At 39.9% G+C, this 13012-nt stretch overlaps 1 protein-coding gene across 1 annotated transcript in view; it reads right to left on the bottom strand.

Moving 5' to 3' along the window:
* Positions 1 to 1623: 1623 nt before the first annotated feature.
* Dh31 (diuretic hormone class 2) overlaps positions 1624 to 13012 on the bottom strand; it is a 137120-nt gene continuing 125731 nt past the window's right edge. Inside the window, exon 4 of the mRNA XM_083120081.1 lies at positions 1624 to 2193. Coding sequence (XP_082976207.1) covers positions 2037 to 2193 — 157 coding nt within the window. The 3' untranslated portion in view covers positions 1624 to 2036. The remainder of the gene's footprint in view (positions 2194 to 13012) is intronic.

The following is a 13012-nucleotide window of genomic DNA, read 5'->3' on the forward strand; positions in this document are numbered from 1 at the left end:
GCTTCATTTCTATGGCAGATAATTTAGTGAAACAAGAAACATTTTACTAAGAATAAAATGTACTTTGACATAGAAAAGAAGAAGTATTGCAATCTGTATGTATTTGTTATTATTCGTTGCTTCAAATGTGAAAATTGAAGAAAAGAAAAGACAAAATTTTGCCTCTCCCCCCTCCCTATTGAGACATGGGACAGGAACAAATTCTATATCCTATTTACAACCACATGTCTACATTATAATTCAATATTTATTTTGTTCCTAATGCCCTTTGCTATCCGAAGAAAAAATGAAAAAGAAACGAAACGGTGGGACTGTAGGCCCCACACTGCCCGCCCTTGCCCGTCTCTGGAAGAAGTTCGTCATCCTCTGAATCGCCAGCTGCTGCTGACGTAATTAGGGAGTAGAAGGGCCGCTGTCGATGCATATCGACTCTTGGTTTCAAGTTCAACGCACTTAGAGTCATGAGCATAGAAAATGAACAGGGTTGCTAGGCGACGAAAAAAGGTTCTCTTCCATCGGTCAAGGTATGACCGACCGGGACTGTGGCCAAAAATGCCATCGGTCAGCACATGACCGATCGGGACTGTAAAGGTACCCTCATTGAAATTTTTTCCTCATTAAATGCTGGAATTGTACTCTTATCGAAGGCTGCGAATGTTCCTTCCATTTTTCCCTTGCGGTTAACCTAAACACTAGAAATAAACGACGTCAAATAAATCCATTCACCAACCCTTCCTATCTTTAAAAACATAAGTAAAGTAAAGTGCTCCCCTGTGCTTTGCACCACGCCATGAAGGCGTATATAGGGTGTGGAGTTAGGGCTCCACGGTTTCTCGATCCGGCCGAAGGTGGGGGTGATGTAATCAGCACCACGCCCCTGACCGCCTGTAACCCCCCCCCCCCAATCCTCCAGAGTTTCCTCCAAGTACCCACTTCATACGACGCTGGGTGTGCGCCGGAGCCGCTTGAACGTGCAAAAATCCCGGATTTCCCTGGTCTCTCGCATGGTAGTCAGACACCCTATCGACTGAGCTACCGCGTCTTTAAAACATTTAAATTTATAATAGTCACATTGTGAATGTATTAGTTTTTGTATAAGTATTTCAAGAACCTGGATGGCAAGTCTTGATACGAAATTCTGTTTCTGTGTCAGAGAGCATGAAGTGGTCGACTTTGTAGCTCACCACCTAAGTCCTTGGATTCGAGTCCCGGCTTGTTTGTGTTCTGTGCGATTAGCCAGAAATTGCAGAAAGCCGATGCTAAGTACTAAAATATACAAATACGAACCTGAGATTTCACGTTGTAGAGTCACGGACATTGCCTGGTTGTAATGAATACATTGACTTTCAGTGGAATCGTTACAACCCAGCAGTGTCCGTGACTGTACAAACAATTTCTATGCAGTATAATCTCAGTATCTAAAACAAAAAATCTTTAAATCGCCATGTACAGCGACCTCAAGTCTGTTTCTTTGCTTACGTGCACACTAAGCGACTTCTTGACATAAGTGTACAATCTGCCCTTTGTAAATGATTTTAAGTATGATCCACTTTTTAATTCGCGTTTTCTTATCGATCACGAGGGTAAGGAAATAATTAATTACTAACAACTGATGCTTACACGACAAATTAATCTTGATTTATTCTTCAAAACAGAAAAAATAACCAAAAGATGTTTCAAGAGAGCAAAGGATCAGCCTGAGGAATTCCAGAAAATTTGGCTTAAAGCCGACAGGGTGTCACATGTTAGCAGCTAGCAACAATGAATTACTCCATGGTGACAAACCAACAATGGTATTTTATACAAAGGCGCTACACGGACTTCTTGCAGGCAACAACTAAACATACAGAAGTCTTTTTTTTTTAAATTAGTCCAAATTGCAAGATACAATCATTTTTTTAGGTTTATTTTATAGTTTTTCATTATTGTTCTACTTTTTTGTTGACACACGCTACTTTTCCTGCACCAATTTGAAAGAAATAACACATTGGGGGTCAATAAGGGGATGATGATGCCACAAGAATTTCCGGGTAACTTTACGAGGTGTAGTTCTTCTCTTCTTCCCATGATGCACTGCGCCTCCTCCTGCCAGGGCCTCCGGCGTAGTTGGCCGCTGCGAGGCCCATCAGGTGCTTAGCTGCTTGGCTTCCAGAGAACCCTCGGCTCAGACCAAGATCCAATCCTCTCTTAGAGCTGCAATTAGAAGAATTTAGAATTCAGGATAGTTTGTATTTCTAGCATGAGAATTTACGGCTGTGCATACGCTTCAGTAGGCATTGGTAGCTTTTTGTAATCATATCTTGACCAGCCTGTAACGAGTACGTTACAAAACCAGATATACTAGGATCGAATCCTGGTGAGAACAGTGGCGACTCTTGGCTTTTTCGGAGTGTAGGAAGAAGTTATGGTAAACCGAGGAAGATTTGGAAAATGGGTTCAATTACATTCAGACGTCTTGCTTGTACAGCCAACGGCGAAAGAAACAGTAGACGAATTGTCCACAAACATTTTCATTCGGTCTGTATTACACAATGTGATTACAATGAATTGAAATAATGACGTCAATAAGCAGAGAACAATTGCTGCTTCGAATAAACATAGTTTCATTCCTTAAAACAACACAGGATATAGAATAAAAAAGTAATGAAAATAGTGGTTGACACTTTGCCTACCATTATCTTTGCCGTTGACTGTACTACACATTGCATTTAGAATGTTAGCTGCAGGCCCGTGCTCAAGGTGTGGCAAGAGGCCCCTTTCTCTTCACTTTGAACTACGAAATATTTAAATGTGAACCTATAAAAATCGACGAAAATAACATTGATGGTATTTCAGATTTTGCAAGAATTTATATTTTCTTCCACCCCCTATCGTGTGGATTGACTATAATAAAAAAATGTTGCTTCTACTTCGAAATTATGCTAAATGCTTTTAACTTGTCGTAGGATTTATTATTAATTATTTATTTTTTCCGGATAATTGTAATTCTGCATCTGCTTTTCTAGAGTTTTGAACTTGCGTTACTTATTTTTAACAGTTATGTAATAGTGTAAATTTCCCCCCAAAATTGTTTAAAATGGTGGAACAAACGACATGGCTTCAACGTCGAACATAAAAAGGTTTGAGAAAGTTGTTTACCCCCAACTTTCTACAGATTTCCTACCATAAAATCTCCTGACGAACTAAATTCGGACAGGATGAAGAAAAGATAGAGGATGGATTGTGACCTGGTTGTATAAAAGCTTTCCGCAGGATCGGCATACTCCCTTTAGTTTGAAACATGTCCGATGGTGAAGTAGAAATAAGATTTGGACATAATTTTATTCTTATTTCCTGAAAACATATTCCTTTGAATTCGATTTCCCTCTCCCAGGTATTGGCTTTTGCAGATTATGCTAGAAACGGTGCTAAGTGCCAACAAAGATGAAATGGTCTTTGGTTTAGTAACATTTTGTTGGGGTTGGCATCGCTGATTGAGGAAAGTCTTGCTGGTTCCTCGATTCTCGCCAATCTTCGTAACCTTTCCCCACTCCCTTGCACTGCCCCTTCCACCCCTCACCCATCTGCCTGTAGGATGAACGCCGAGGTTCCTCAGCAAGCGGCAGAAAAGCCAGTGTCATTGTCTTTGGACTGCTACTGGAGCGAGCGAGAGCAGTCAACTCTTGACAATAGCTAACCTAGGCAATTGTACGTACATTGCACTCATAATTTTATAACACGCATTAAACTCCTAAAAAGTAGAGAACTGGAAATAAGTAAAAATGAACTGTAGGAAGTTCCTCACTTCCTACATGGAGGAATCGCCCCTGGAGTGAGATATGTAAGTTTCAGTGCGTTTGTTTCCTCATGTACTTCATCACATCACAATTTATTCTCATCATCGTAGAAAAGAGATGTATAAAAATAGTGTTTATTTAAGTGATTAGGACGGAAAAAAAACCAAGTACAACATTGTATATGAAAAAAGAGATACAAAATTTACAGAATTAAATATATGAATAAAAAAATAATGCAATAGACATTACAATCTTACACTTCATCATATTTCATATTGTAATTTTCAGCCAGTTCAGCTATTAAAGCTCTATTGAGTGACAGGAGAATTGAGGTATTTTTCATATTCAATTTGAGAATTGATAAGATATAGTATTACTTCCGTATAAAATCGTTCCTTTATTTCTTGTATCTTCTAAGGTAGAAATACCTAACTGTATTAACCAATAATTATTATAATAAGCAACACGCATACGTAAATGCATTATCGTTATCAAATTTCCCTTTTCACCTTCCTGGAGCATGTTCTTCCCTCTTCGGTTAGTGCCAGGATTTTCCCGTAAAGGCTTATTTCGTTAGCATGAACAGATATCTAGGCTCTCCGTACAGAAGTATGCTTTGGGATACTATTATACAATTGTGCATAAAATTATGTACAAAAGTGTGTTTTGCTATAATCCTGTTGAGATTCTCCCACGGGTAGACTATGGGGGCAGGGGATAGCAGTTCCTACCCACTAGACGGCTAATAGAACGCAATAAACCCTCCATTCATATAAGGCAAGATAAACAAATGTTGTTTCATAAACGGAAAAAAAACAGTAATATTTAAGATAATTCGAAATGAGAAAATCGAACTGCACATTCATTAAATTATTTCTTTTACTTGAAAGCGAATCTCGAATTACATTAGTCATGCACATCTATCCTCGTCCTGATTTTGTGTGTGTATATGTGTGTGTGTGTGTGTGTGTGTGTGTGTGTGAGGGAAGGGGGGGTTACTCGCTTTCGTATGCATTAATACATCTGATAAAAATTCAAGGAGCGAGTATTTAAATGTAAGGGAGATTTCTGTTATCCATCAGTTTTAACATTTTCCCTCTCTCAATCAACCAACAAAAGACAGAAGAAAAGGAAGAAGAAAAAAGCAAATATTTTCCTTTCAACATGGATAACCGAAGTCACGCAAGAAAAAAAAAAAGGAAAAATGTCTCAGAGGACTTATCCCTTTCGATTTGAGAGAAATATCGGACAAAGGTGGTTGAAAAGCAAAAGAAGAGGGTAAGGGGAACTTGGGAGAAGGAGGAGAGAATGTGTACATAAGCCGTAAGAGTTTACAATCGAAGAAAAGAGCCGCAGCAAACAAGCGAGACCAACTGGACGTTGAGTGGCGGACTCTGGTGGAATGATAAGGAACTACAAGAACGAGGATTGCTCTCCGTCGAGAATACAGCCACGTCTCTATGGGGTTGGTCGTGGACAGATTCATTGTTATTTCTTTTTTCCTCTTTCTTTCTCCTCCATCTATTTACTTTCCCTTGCCCTTGGAAGAACTACAATGCATACTTAGAAAACTGTTTTGTTAGGGAAGTCGCCCTGAAAAAAGTTGTGCAAATAGTAACCCTCGGGGTAGAATCACAGAACATGTTTCCTTTTCGTTGTGATTTTTCAATAGATCGTCAGCTACAACTGGGTAACTGGAACTGCCAAAGGTAGAGATAGATGTATAAACATTGCTACTCTAAATTCGATTCTTTTTAGTTAAAAATTAGTTTGGTTGAGCCTCTTATCCTCCCATTTTAGTGACAGTAATGTGACAATGGTTAAAAAAAAAAGAATGGTAGGCAACAATCCGACCTTATTTGAGAGCAAGTTTCGAAGGCAATGATAAGCATTCTTTTGCACACTGTTAGTCTAAAAGGACTAAGGAGGTTAATCCAGTTAATTTTGTTCTTCGTTATTTACATATTTACAAATCATGCACTATCTCCTTGTAGTTCTTTGTAATGAGTAAAATAATTGGGCCCAAGTTACTTTTGTTTTATTGCAATTTCATTTGTACACGGTTCGATTTCGATTTACGTCTGTTAACACATATGCGAAGTTTTAGCGATTACTTACTGCGTGTTTCCTTGACACTGGTTTTTTACTTCTACGTGTTTCTATATAGTTCTTAGGCGAGTCAGTTTTAGTTCGCTTAGCATTTTAATAACAATTCTAATTATTTTTTTGTGAAGGTTAGGCGGGTCAGGTGGTCTATGGAATGTGTCATGCCTACGAAATGGAGAGTTTTGCGCAAGGTACCTCCAACATCTTATTTTTGGCCATAAATTGGACTTTTTCGAAATGAAATCTGTTCTGATTAGTTTCATGAAGAATCCAATTGACTTCTACATTCGTTCCCACTAGTCTACGATTCTTATTGTCGCTTCTACGTATTAACGGAGAGTGCCTTGTCCATGGTAAGTGCGTATGCTTGCGTAAGGTAATTTTTTGTCCCCCCCCCCCACATAAATAACCTTTTCCGAAATCCAAACAGTGCTCATTACTTTAAGGAAGGTTCAAATTTCGTATGACAATGATTACCAAAATTCTAAGACAATTAGTCTTTCTGCTAGGAGAGTTTGAAAAAATTCATAAAACAATCGGAATCGTTATCAACAATTGGCCTGAGATAACAAGGTGTCTTGTTCTCGTCTCAATTTACAAATATCACTCTAGTTCTCATCTCGATATATATCGTATAAGCAACACCATGTCCACGCACAAACTATCCCAGCGTGTAGAACGTGTTGATCTAACAAATGCAAACAAATTTCCCTGATAACGTTTTACTGTTTCACTTATCTTCTCGGTGCTAAGAACCATCAAATTACTGAATTTTATCCTGAATGTAACTGAATCTAATCTCTCTGTTCAGGTTCCCAGTTAACACTCATGAATAACTTTTTAATTGCGGAAACCAAATATATGAACTTCCTATATACATATAGATATCCGCTTGGTTTGTCTGAATAAGTCTCATGATGAAGTGATTTTGGTTAGGGTAAAATTTTCAAATAGTTACCAAAATCTCGAACATCAAGTCTCGAAGGACCTGGTTTCTTTTTGTCTTCATTTTTTAAAGGGTCATGTCGTTACCATACTTAATAGGAACAAATACCCAGCTTTATAAAGGTAATAGTATCTTATTGGACACTTGAACACCAAGGAAAAAGGAAGAATACATTTTCTTTCTGCAGAGAAGTACAAATCTTTGATTTTATATTTGAAGAGTAAGTTTCAGAAGTTGAGTTGACCCAGACAGAAGGAAGAGAGAGGAGGGGGAAGAGAGAGAAAGAGGGAAGTTTTGAAACAGCCTTGGAAAACTTTTAAATAATTTAGTACTCTACGTTCGTCGCAAATCAAATCAATCTGACGGAATGGAGGTCGAAGATGGTCTTTGCCAAGTAACCCTCGTCTTCTTAACTGTATTACATTATGACCGCAGGTTTTTATTTAATTTTGGTACCCACAATGTGGTTTCAATGATACCCTATGTTCAGTGAGGCTTATAGGAACTTGACTTGCAGTTCAATATGTAAGTTTATTATGCTGGCGGGGATGTCCACAGCAACAAGACCAAATTCCCAAATCATATCTTTTGTCAGATACTGGAACTGATGCTGCTTTGGGAAATATTTAATTGTTAGCCTTGTTTTTCTTTCTGGATCACTTAATTTAAATTACATGTTAAAGATACCAATTAAGCCTCTTACGTGGGTAGAGCACGAAGAAATAAAAAGCCCACCTATCTGTGTAGAATGAGTGTGGTATGCAATGAAGTAGATAGCCGACAAGGACCATGCAAATCTCCGAAATTTAAAGGCACAGTTATGAATAAACTTACTGAAGAATGTTACGTATGTTGTGCAGATCTTATTTTGTGTTTGTATTACGTACCTTCCATTACTTGCCATATGAACTCTTCGGGCATTTGGTGCGGTGTGAGAGGGGAGGGCAGCTGCCTGTTGAGTGCACTATAAATAACTATAGGACTTTCTCCATAGCGCTGCATCCCTGTAATCAATAGGATTTGGTTTGTTTTTCTGTGGGGCAGATAGCTATTAGGTGTTCAAATCGCACTTTTGAACTTTAGATCCAGTCCCCATCAGCGTATCTCTGCATAAACTAGAACTCAATGAATATCTTTCACAAACTTTGATTTTTGTGTTACAAAGTCAACAAGGGCACGGTTTCTGTGTCATGTTCATTTATATTCTAGTAAAACTTTGCAAGTACTATTGTATTTAGATTATTTTACGTTGCTTTTTGTGCATCTCTAGATTTTCAACGACATTTATGTGTTTATGTGTAAATATGTATCGTGAGGATTATTATTTAACGTAGTGAGTCAAGAAAGATGATGGTACGGGAGGGGAAATTTTAAAGCATTTTGAATTGAAGGGGAAATGAAAGATTTTTCTGAAAAATTTGGCGAAATATAGGGAAAAACGGCAGAAGCAAAATATAGTAACATTTCTTTCAGCTTCTGGTTCATTGCTTTTTCAACGGGAAGAATTTCACTGGACTTTCGCTTAATATCTCCTTTCATTGGTATAAAACACCCGTGAACCTTTTATAGTTAAATTAATCTACGACTTTGGCCTTTGGGGTTTGAGCAGGCGTCAGGAAATAGTTTAGAAGTGTAGATGTTCATTTACAAGTGTACTATGATAAAAATTTACTAGCCTTTATTTTAATTAAAAAAGTATTCTATCTTCTGAATTCATCTTAGTAGTTAATATGTATTGTAATTATTATTATTCAAATCATTAAATAACAAATGCAGAGTAACGTGAAGGGATTTTTCGGAAGAAAAGGGAAATTTTTGCCTTGTGCGAGGAGAAATTATAAGAAATGTATTACCCTAATTGAGAGAAAGTGTGTAAATATCGGACATGTACAGATTTATTGAACTTACAGTTTCTACATTATAACGGTTTCCATGGCTTTTTGAACTTGGGGTTGCTCTGGACTCCTATCATGAACGCCGGGTACAGAGGCGGCTTGCGCCCTTTGTACACCTTCCCGTCGGTGCCGTACAGAGGGATTTCCTCCGACGTGATGCAGTAGGGGCTCCACTGGTTGTAGAAGTGTCCCATCCTCTGCACCCTCTGCGGTGGAGTCGTGATGGTGTACTTCCCCCCACAGAGCCTCCTGGGCCTAACCTCCGACGGAAACCTCTTCTTCAGCTGGTCGGCCGCCCTCACCTTGGTCATCCTCTTCGGCCGTTCCCCGTGGAGAAGGACCTTCGCCATCTCCTGGCTGTTCCGAGGAGGGGTCTTGCCGGAGCTGAGCAGAAACGCCTGCTCCACGTTGATCAGGTTCATGGAGTCGGCTGCGGCGCTCATCTGGTGGTTGAGCAGGTCCAGCTCGTACGTGAGCAGGTGCTTCATGCTCCTCAGTGGCGGGCTGAGGGACTGCACGTAGGGGGGGATCTCCACGACGTCCGGAGTCAGCTGAAGAGGCTGCTCTCGGATCTCCTGCTGCCTGATCCTCTCGCTTTCCGTCCTCACCACTTCCTTCTTCCTCTTTTCCATCTCTTTCTGGATTTCGTCGAAAGTCATGTCGGCAGGAATCTTCTTGTCCGCCATGTTTGAATATCTGCACCTAGCACTCACACAAGTTGAAAGCCGTGCTAGGATGCACAAGAGTTACGACCACCTGTTCTACACCCTACACACTTGTACCCAGACAACATCCATTCCTCTTCAGGTGGATGTACTTACAGTACGCTCAGAGGCGTGCGGAAGAGAAGAAACACCGCCAGCTACACAGGTTCCATTTTCATCCGAGTTCCAATGATACACTTATAATTTAATATCCCATTAGCCAAGACTATTTTAAGTCTACATCATCTCTATTGCTAAGGCTACCTGTAACAATCAATAAGTAACAAAACTGCAGAAAAATGTTGAGTCGTCGTCATTTTGTTGGCTCGCACCGCCTATTTCTTAGCGGTTTCTAGCCAAAGGTGCTGAGATTTAGATCGTTCGCTTCTTCAGGAAGTTATGTCCTTCATTATCGCTTATTGAACGCTGTTGGCCTTTCTGCTTCGAGATTTTGTTCTATGGGGTTCAGTATTTTTACATTGCTATGTTTTTTTTTGGGCGTGGCTATATAGTATTCATATAGCAACAGTACGAGGTTCAGAGAATAATGTTGATATGGGTATGGGATTCCTACATGTGGTTCCTATACAGAGTATCACGATGTTTTTTTGTCGTATTTGGCATTGGAAGATTAATTGATTGTATATAAAATATAGTAAGCTTCTCTAACGTAAAAAGGGCCTCCCGATGGCGCAGTAGTAACGTCGTCGCCTTGTAATGAAGGGGTCCCGGCTTCGATACCCGGTGGAGGCACATAGTGGTTCGGATCCCACTTTAAACTGTAGGCCCAGTCCCGATTAGCCTTACTGTGCATGAAGTGGACTTAAAACACCAACTCAATCAATCAATCGAACGTAAAAGAATGATCATAAGTGTCTATTATCACCTTGCATGTGGGCACAATAACAATGAGGACACAAATGAATGTGGACACTTTGGTTGACATGCTGCACCTTTAGACCTTGTCCTGCAAAAGCGTCGTCCTGAGGTTCACCTTGACTTGAGACGAGGACAATGAAGATTCGACGCTTGCTTCCGCTGGAGATCTATGATTGATGGCGGTCTCTCAGATGTTGCTCCATCAACTCCATGGGTCGCCAATGGCCACCTCCGGGATGAATTGAACCCAACGGTCCGTCACTCAGAGGACAATGGACAGCCTCGCGTCTAAGACTCCCGTCTCTCTAAGAGCTGGGCGGAGATATATGTGAGAAAACAAGTCACTTAGAGAGAATAGAAGAATGAGATGGGTCTATGTTGTAATGCTACATGGATCCTTCCATAGATGAAACCGTTATCAAATTCTGCAGCTCTTTCACAGCATGACGAAACAACCGAAAAATATATAACGCAAAGAAAGATGGAACAGGGTTTCCAGAAATTATGGTATGCTCGATTCTACATACTAACAGTAAGCTGGGATTTAGCAGTTACACCTCGTGAGATATTATTGACTTGCATGGAAAAGTAGGCTGAGCTACAGTACTTGTGTATAGATAATTTCTAGAAGTGGGAGGGACGGAATTTCTCTTTTGGTCAGGCCAGGATATTTTAAAAAATCTTTGACGTTCAAGTTCCCGGCACTATAAATATTGAATTTACACACTATTTCTCCCTGAAGTGATTATTTTTCGCATTTTTGGATTGAAATTGCCTATTCCAAGAAATTTCATACATTTTCGGTGCAGAAAACGACAAGTATCGTGCACTTTTAATACATGACCATTCAAGATTTCCGCCTGTTCGGAGGTTCGAAAATCGAGAAATCATTTTCCGAAGTCAGGATAGCGACGCGATTTTTTAAATTTTTTTTTCAAGATCGTTGTAACGACTAAGTACTGGGCTAATCTAGTACTTGCTGGGTTTTCCAGTGAATTACATTTTATTCTTTTACTTGTACTTGCTTACCAGAAGCCGACCTCTGCGCCGGAGTGGTTAGTACTGCGCGCTACGACGTCAAGGGTTCCGGGTTCGAATCCTGGGCTAGATACGGATTTTGTTAGTGAGTGTCTCTTCATCAGTTTCATCATATCATCACTCATCCTCAACTTCGTGATAGCCAAAAGTGGCAGAAAAGCGAATTAAAATAAACATCAAGTATTGATGTATTTTCCACAGAGTACGCCTTTCGGTCTTCCATCAGGACATATGTTGTTAAATAATATCAATCAGTGACATCTTGACTTATTGTTTTAATGCTTTGTGTAATTTTGTTATTTTTATTATTGTTCTTTTCATTGTTGTTTCAGTGTAAAATGGCCACGTGCTGTACCTGAAATTTCTCAATAAATAACAAAATCAATTGGATTGGATTGACGTTTTAAGACCACTTTATGCACAGTAAGGCTAATTGGGACTGAACCTACAGTTTAAAGTGGGATCCGAACCACTATGTTCCTCCACCGGGGATCGAACCCGGGACCCCTTGATTACAAGGCGACAACGCTACCACTGCGCCATCGGGAAGGCCTATAACAAAATCAATCAATCGCTTCTCAGTTACCAATAGGTCATATAGTATTGCCGATTCGATTTGAGAAAGTACGATTTACATCACAATAAACCCATATGAAAGACAATCCGAAGGAAAAAAATGAAACGATACCAACAGGAAAGAATCGTAAAATGGAGCGAACACGAAACCAATGAGGCACGAAATAAACTAGCTGAGATGGATTCCCGATCGAACCTCTGTGGGTGTTATTCGAGGCAAATCAGCAATTACATTCCCGGCTAACTTCTCCCTGTCTGCAACGACGTTCAAAAGCAAACTTTGCCAATTCCTAAGGCTAGGTAATTCGGAACGAGATGAATACAACATGTAATATTAATGCCTTAGCCACAAATCGAACTTGGTTTGATTTCAAGGTTTCGAAGCGATTGCGTTCGACGAACGTCGTTTGCTGTAAAAACGTCTTCATCTTATGTACGATAGAAATGTGATCTGCTGCCGATGAGAATATATATTTTTTGTTGTTAAAATTCATCAACCGTTGCTTTGCCACAGTCACTTTGTTTGAATGCTCGGATACAATCTTTAACGAAGGCTATGAACGCTTTCTTTCTTTCCGTCTTCCCTGCTCCTTCTTGTCCCGGTTAATCTAACGATACACGTATTTGACTGATGGATTGATTTCGTTTACTTTACTTCTCTCTAGGGCCTCCCCGATGGCGCAATGGTAGCGTCGCCGTCTCGTAATCAAGGTGTCCTGTGTTTGATACACAGTGGAGGCACATAGTGATTCGGATCTCACTTTAAACTGTAGACCCAGTCCCGATTAGCCTTAATGGTGGACTTAAAACACCAAATCAATTTACTTCTCTTTTCTACCACGTTTGGCTGACGCGAAGATGAAGATGAGTTATGATATGATGAAATTGACCACGAAGAACACCCATGCCCATGCTGGGATTCGATCCAGAACCACTCGCGTGGTAGCGCATATAGCTAACCAATCCGCCGAGGATGTTGGCACATATTTGACATTGATTAACCAATTGCCGAATATCTTTGTTCCGTTGACTCTGCTGCGTACACGTTTCATTTTGTTGGCTATTCTACTACAGTTTGATCCAAAAAAATAT

This window comes from Lepisma saccharinum, chromosome 3 (assembly GCF_977018435.1).
Source record: "Lepisma saccharinum chromosome 3, izLepSacc3.1, whole genome shotgun sequence".
Taxonomy (NCBI): domain Eukaryota; kingdom Metazoa; phylum Arthropoda; class Insecta; order Zygentoma; family Lepismatidae; genus Lepisma; species Lepisma saccharinum.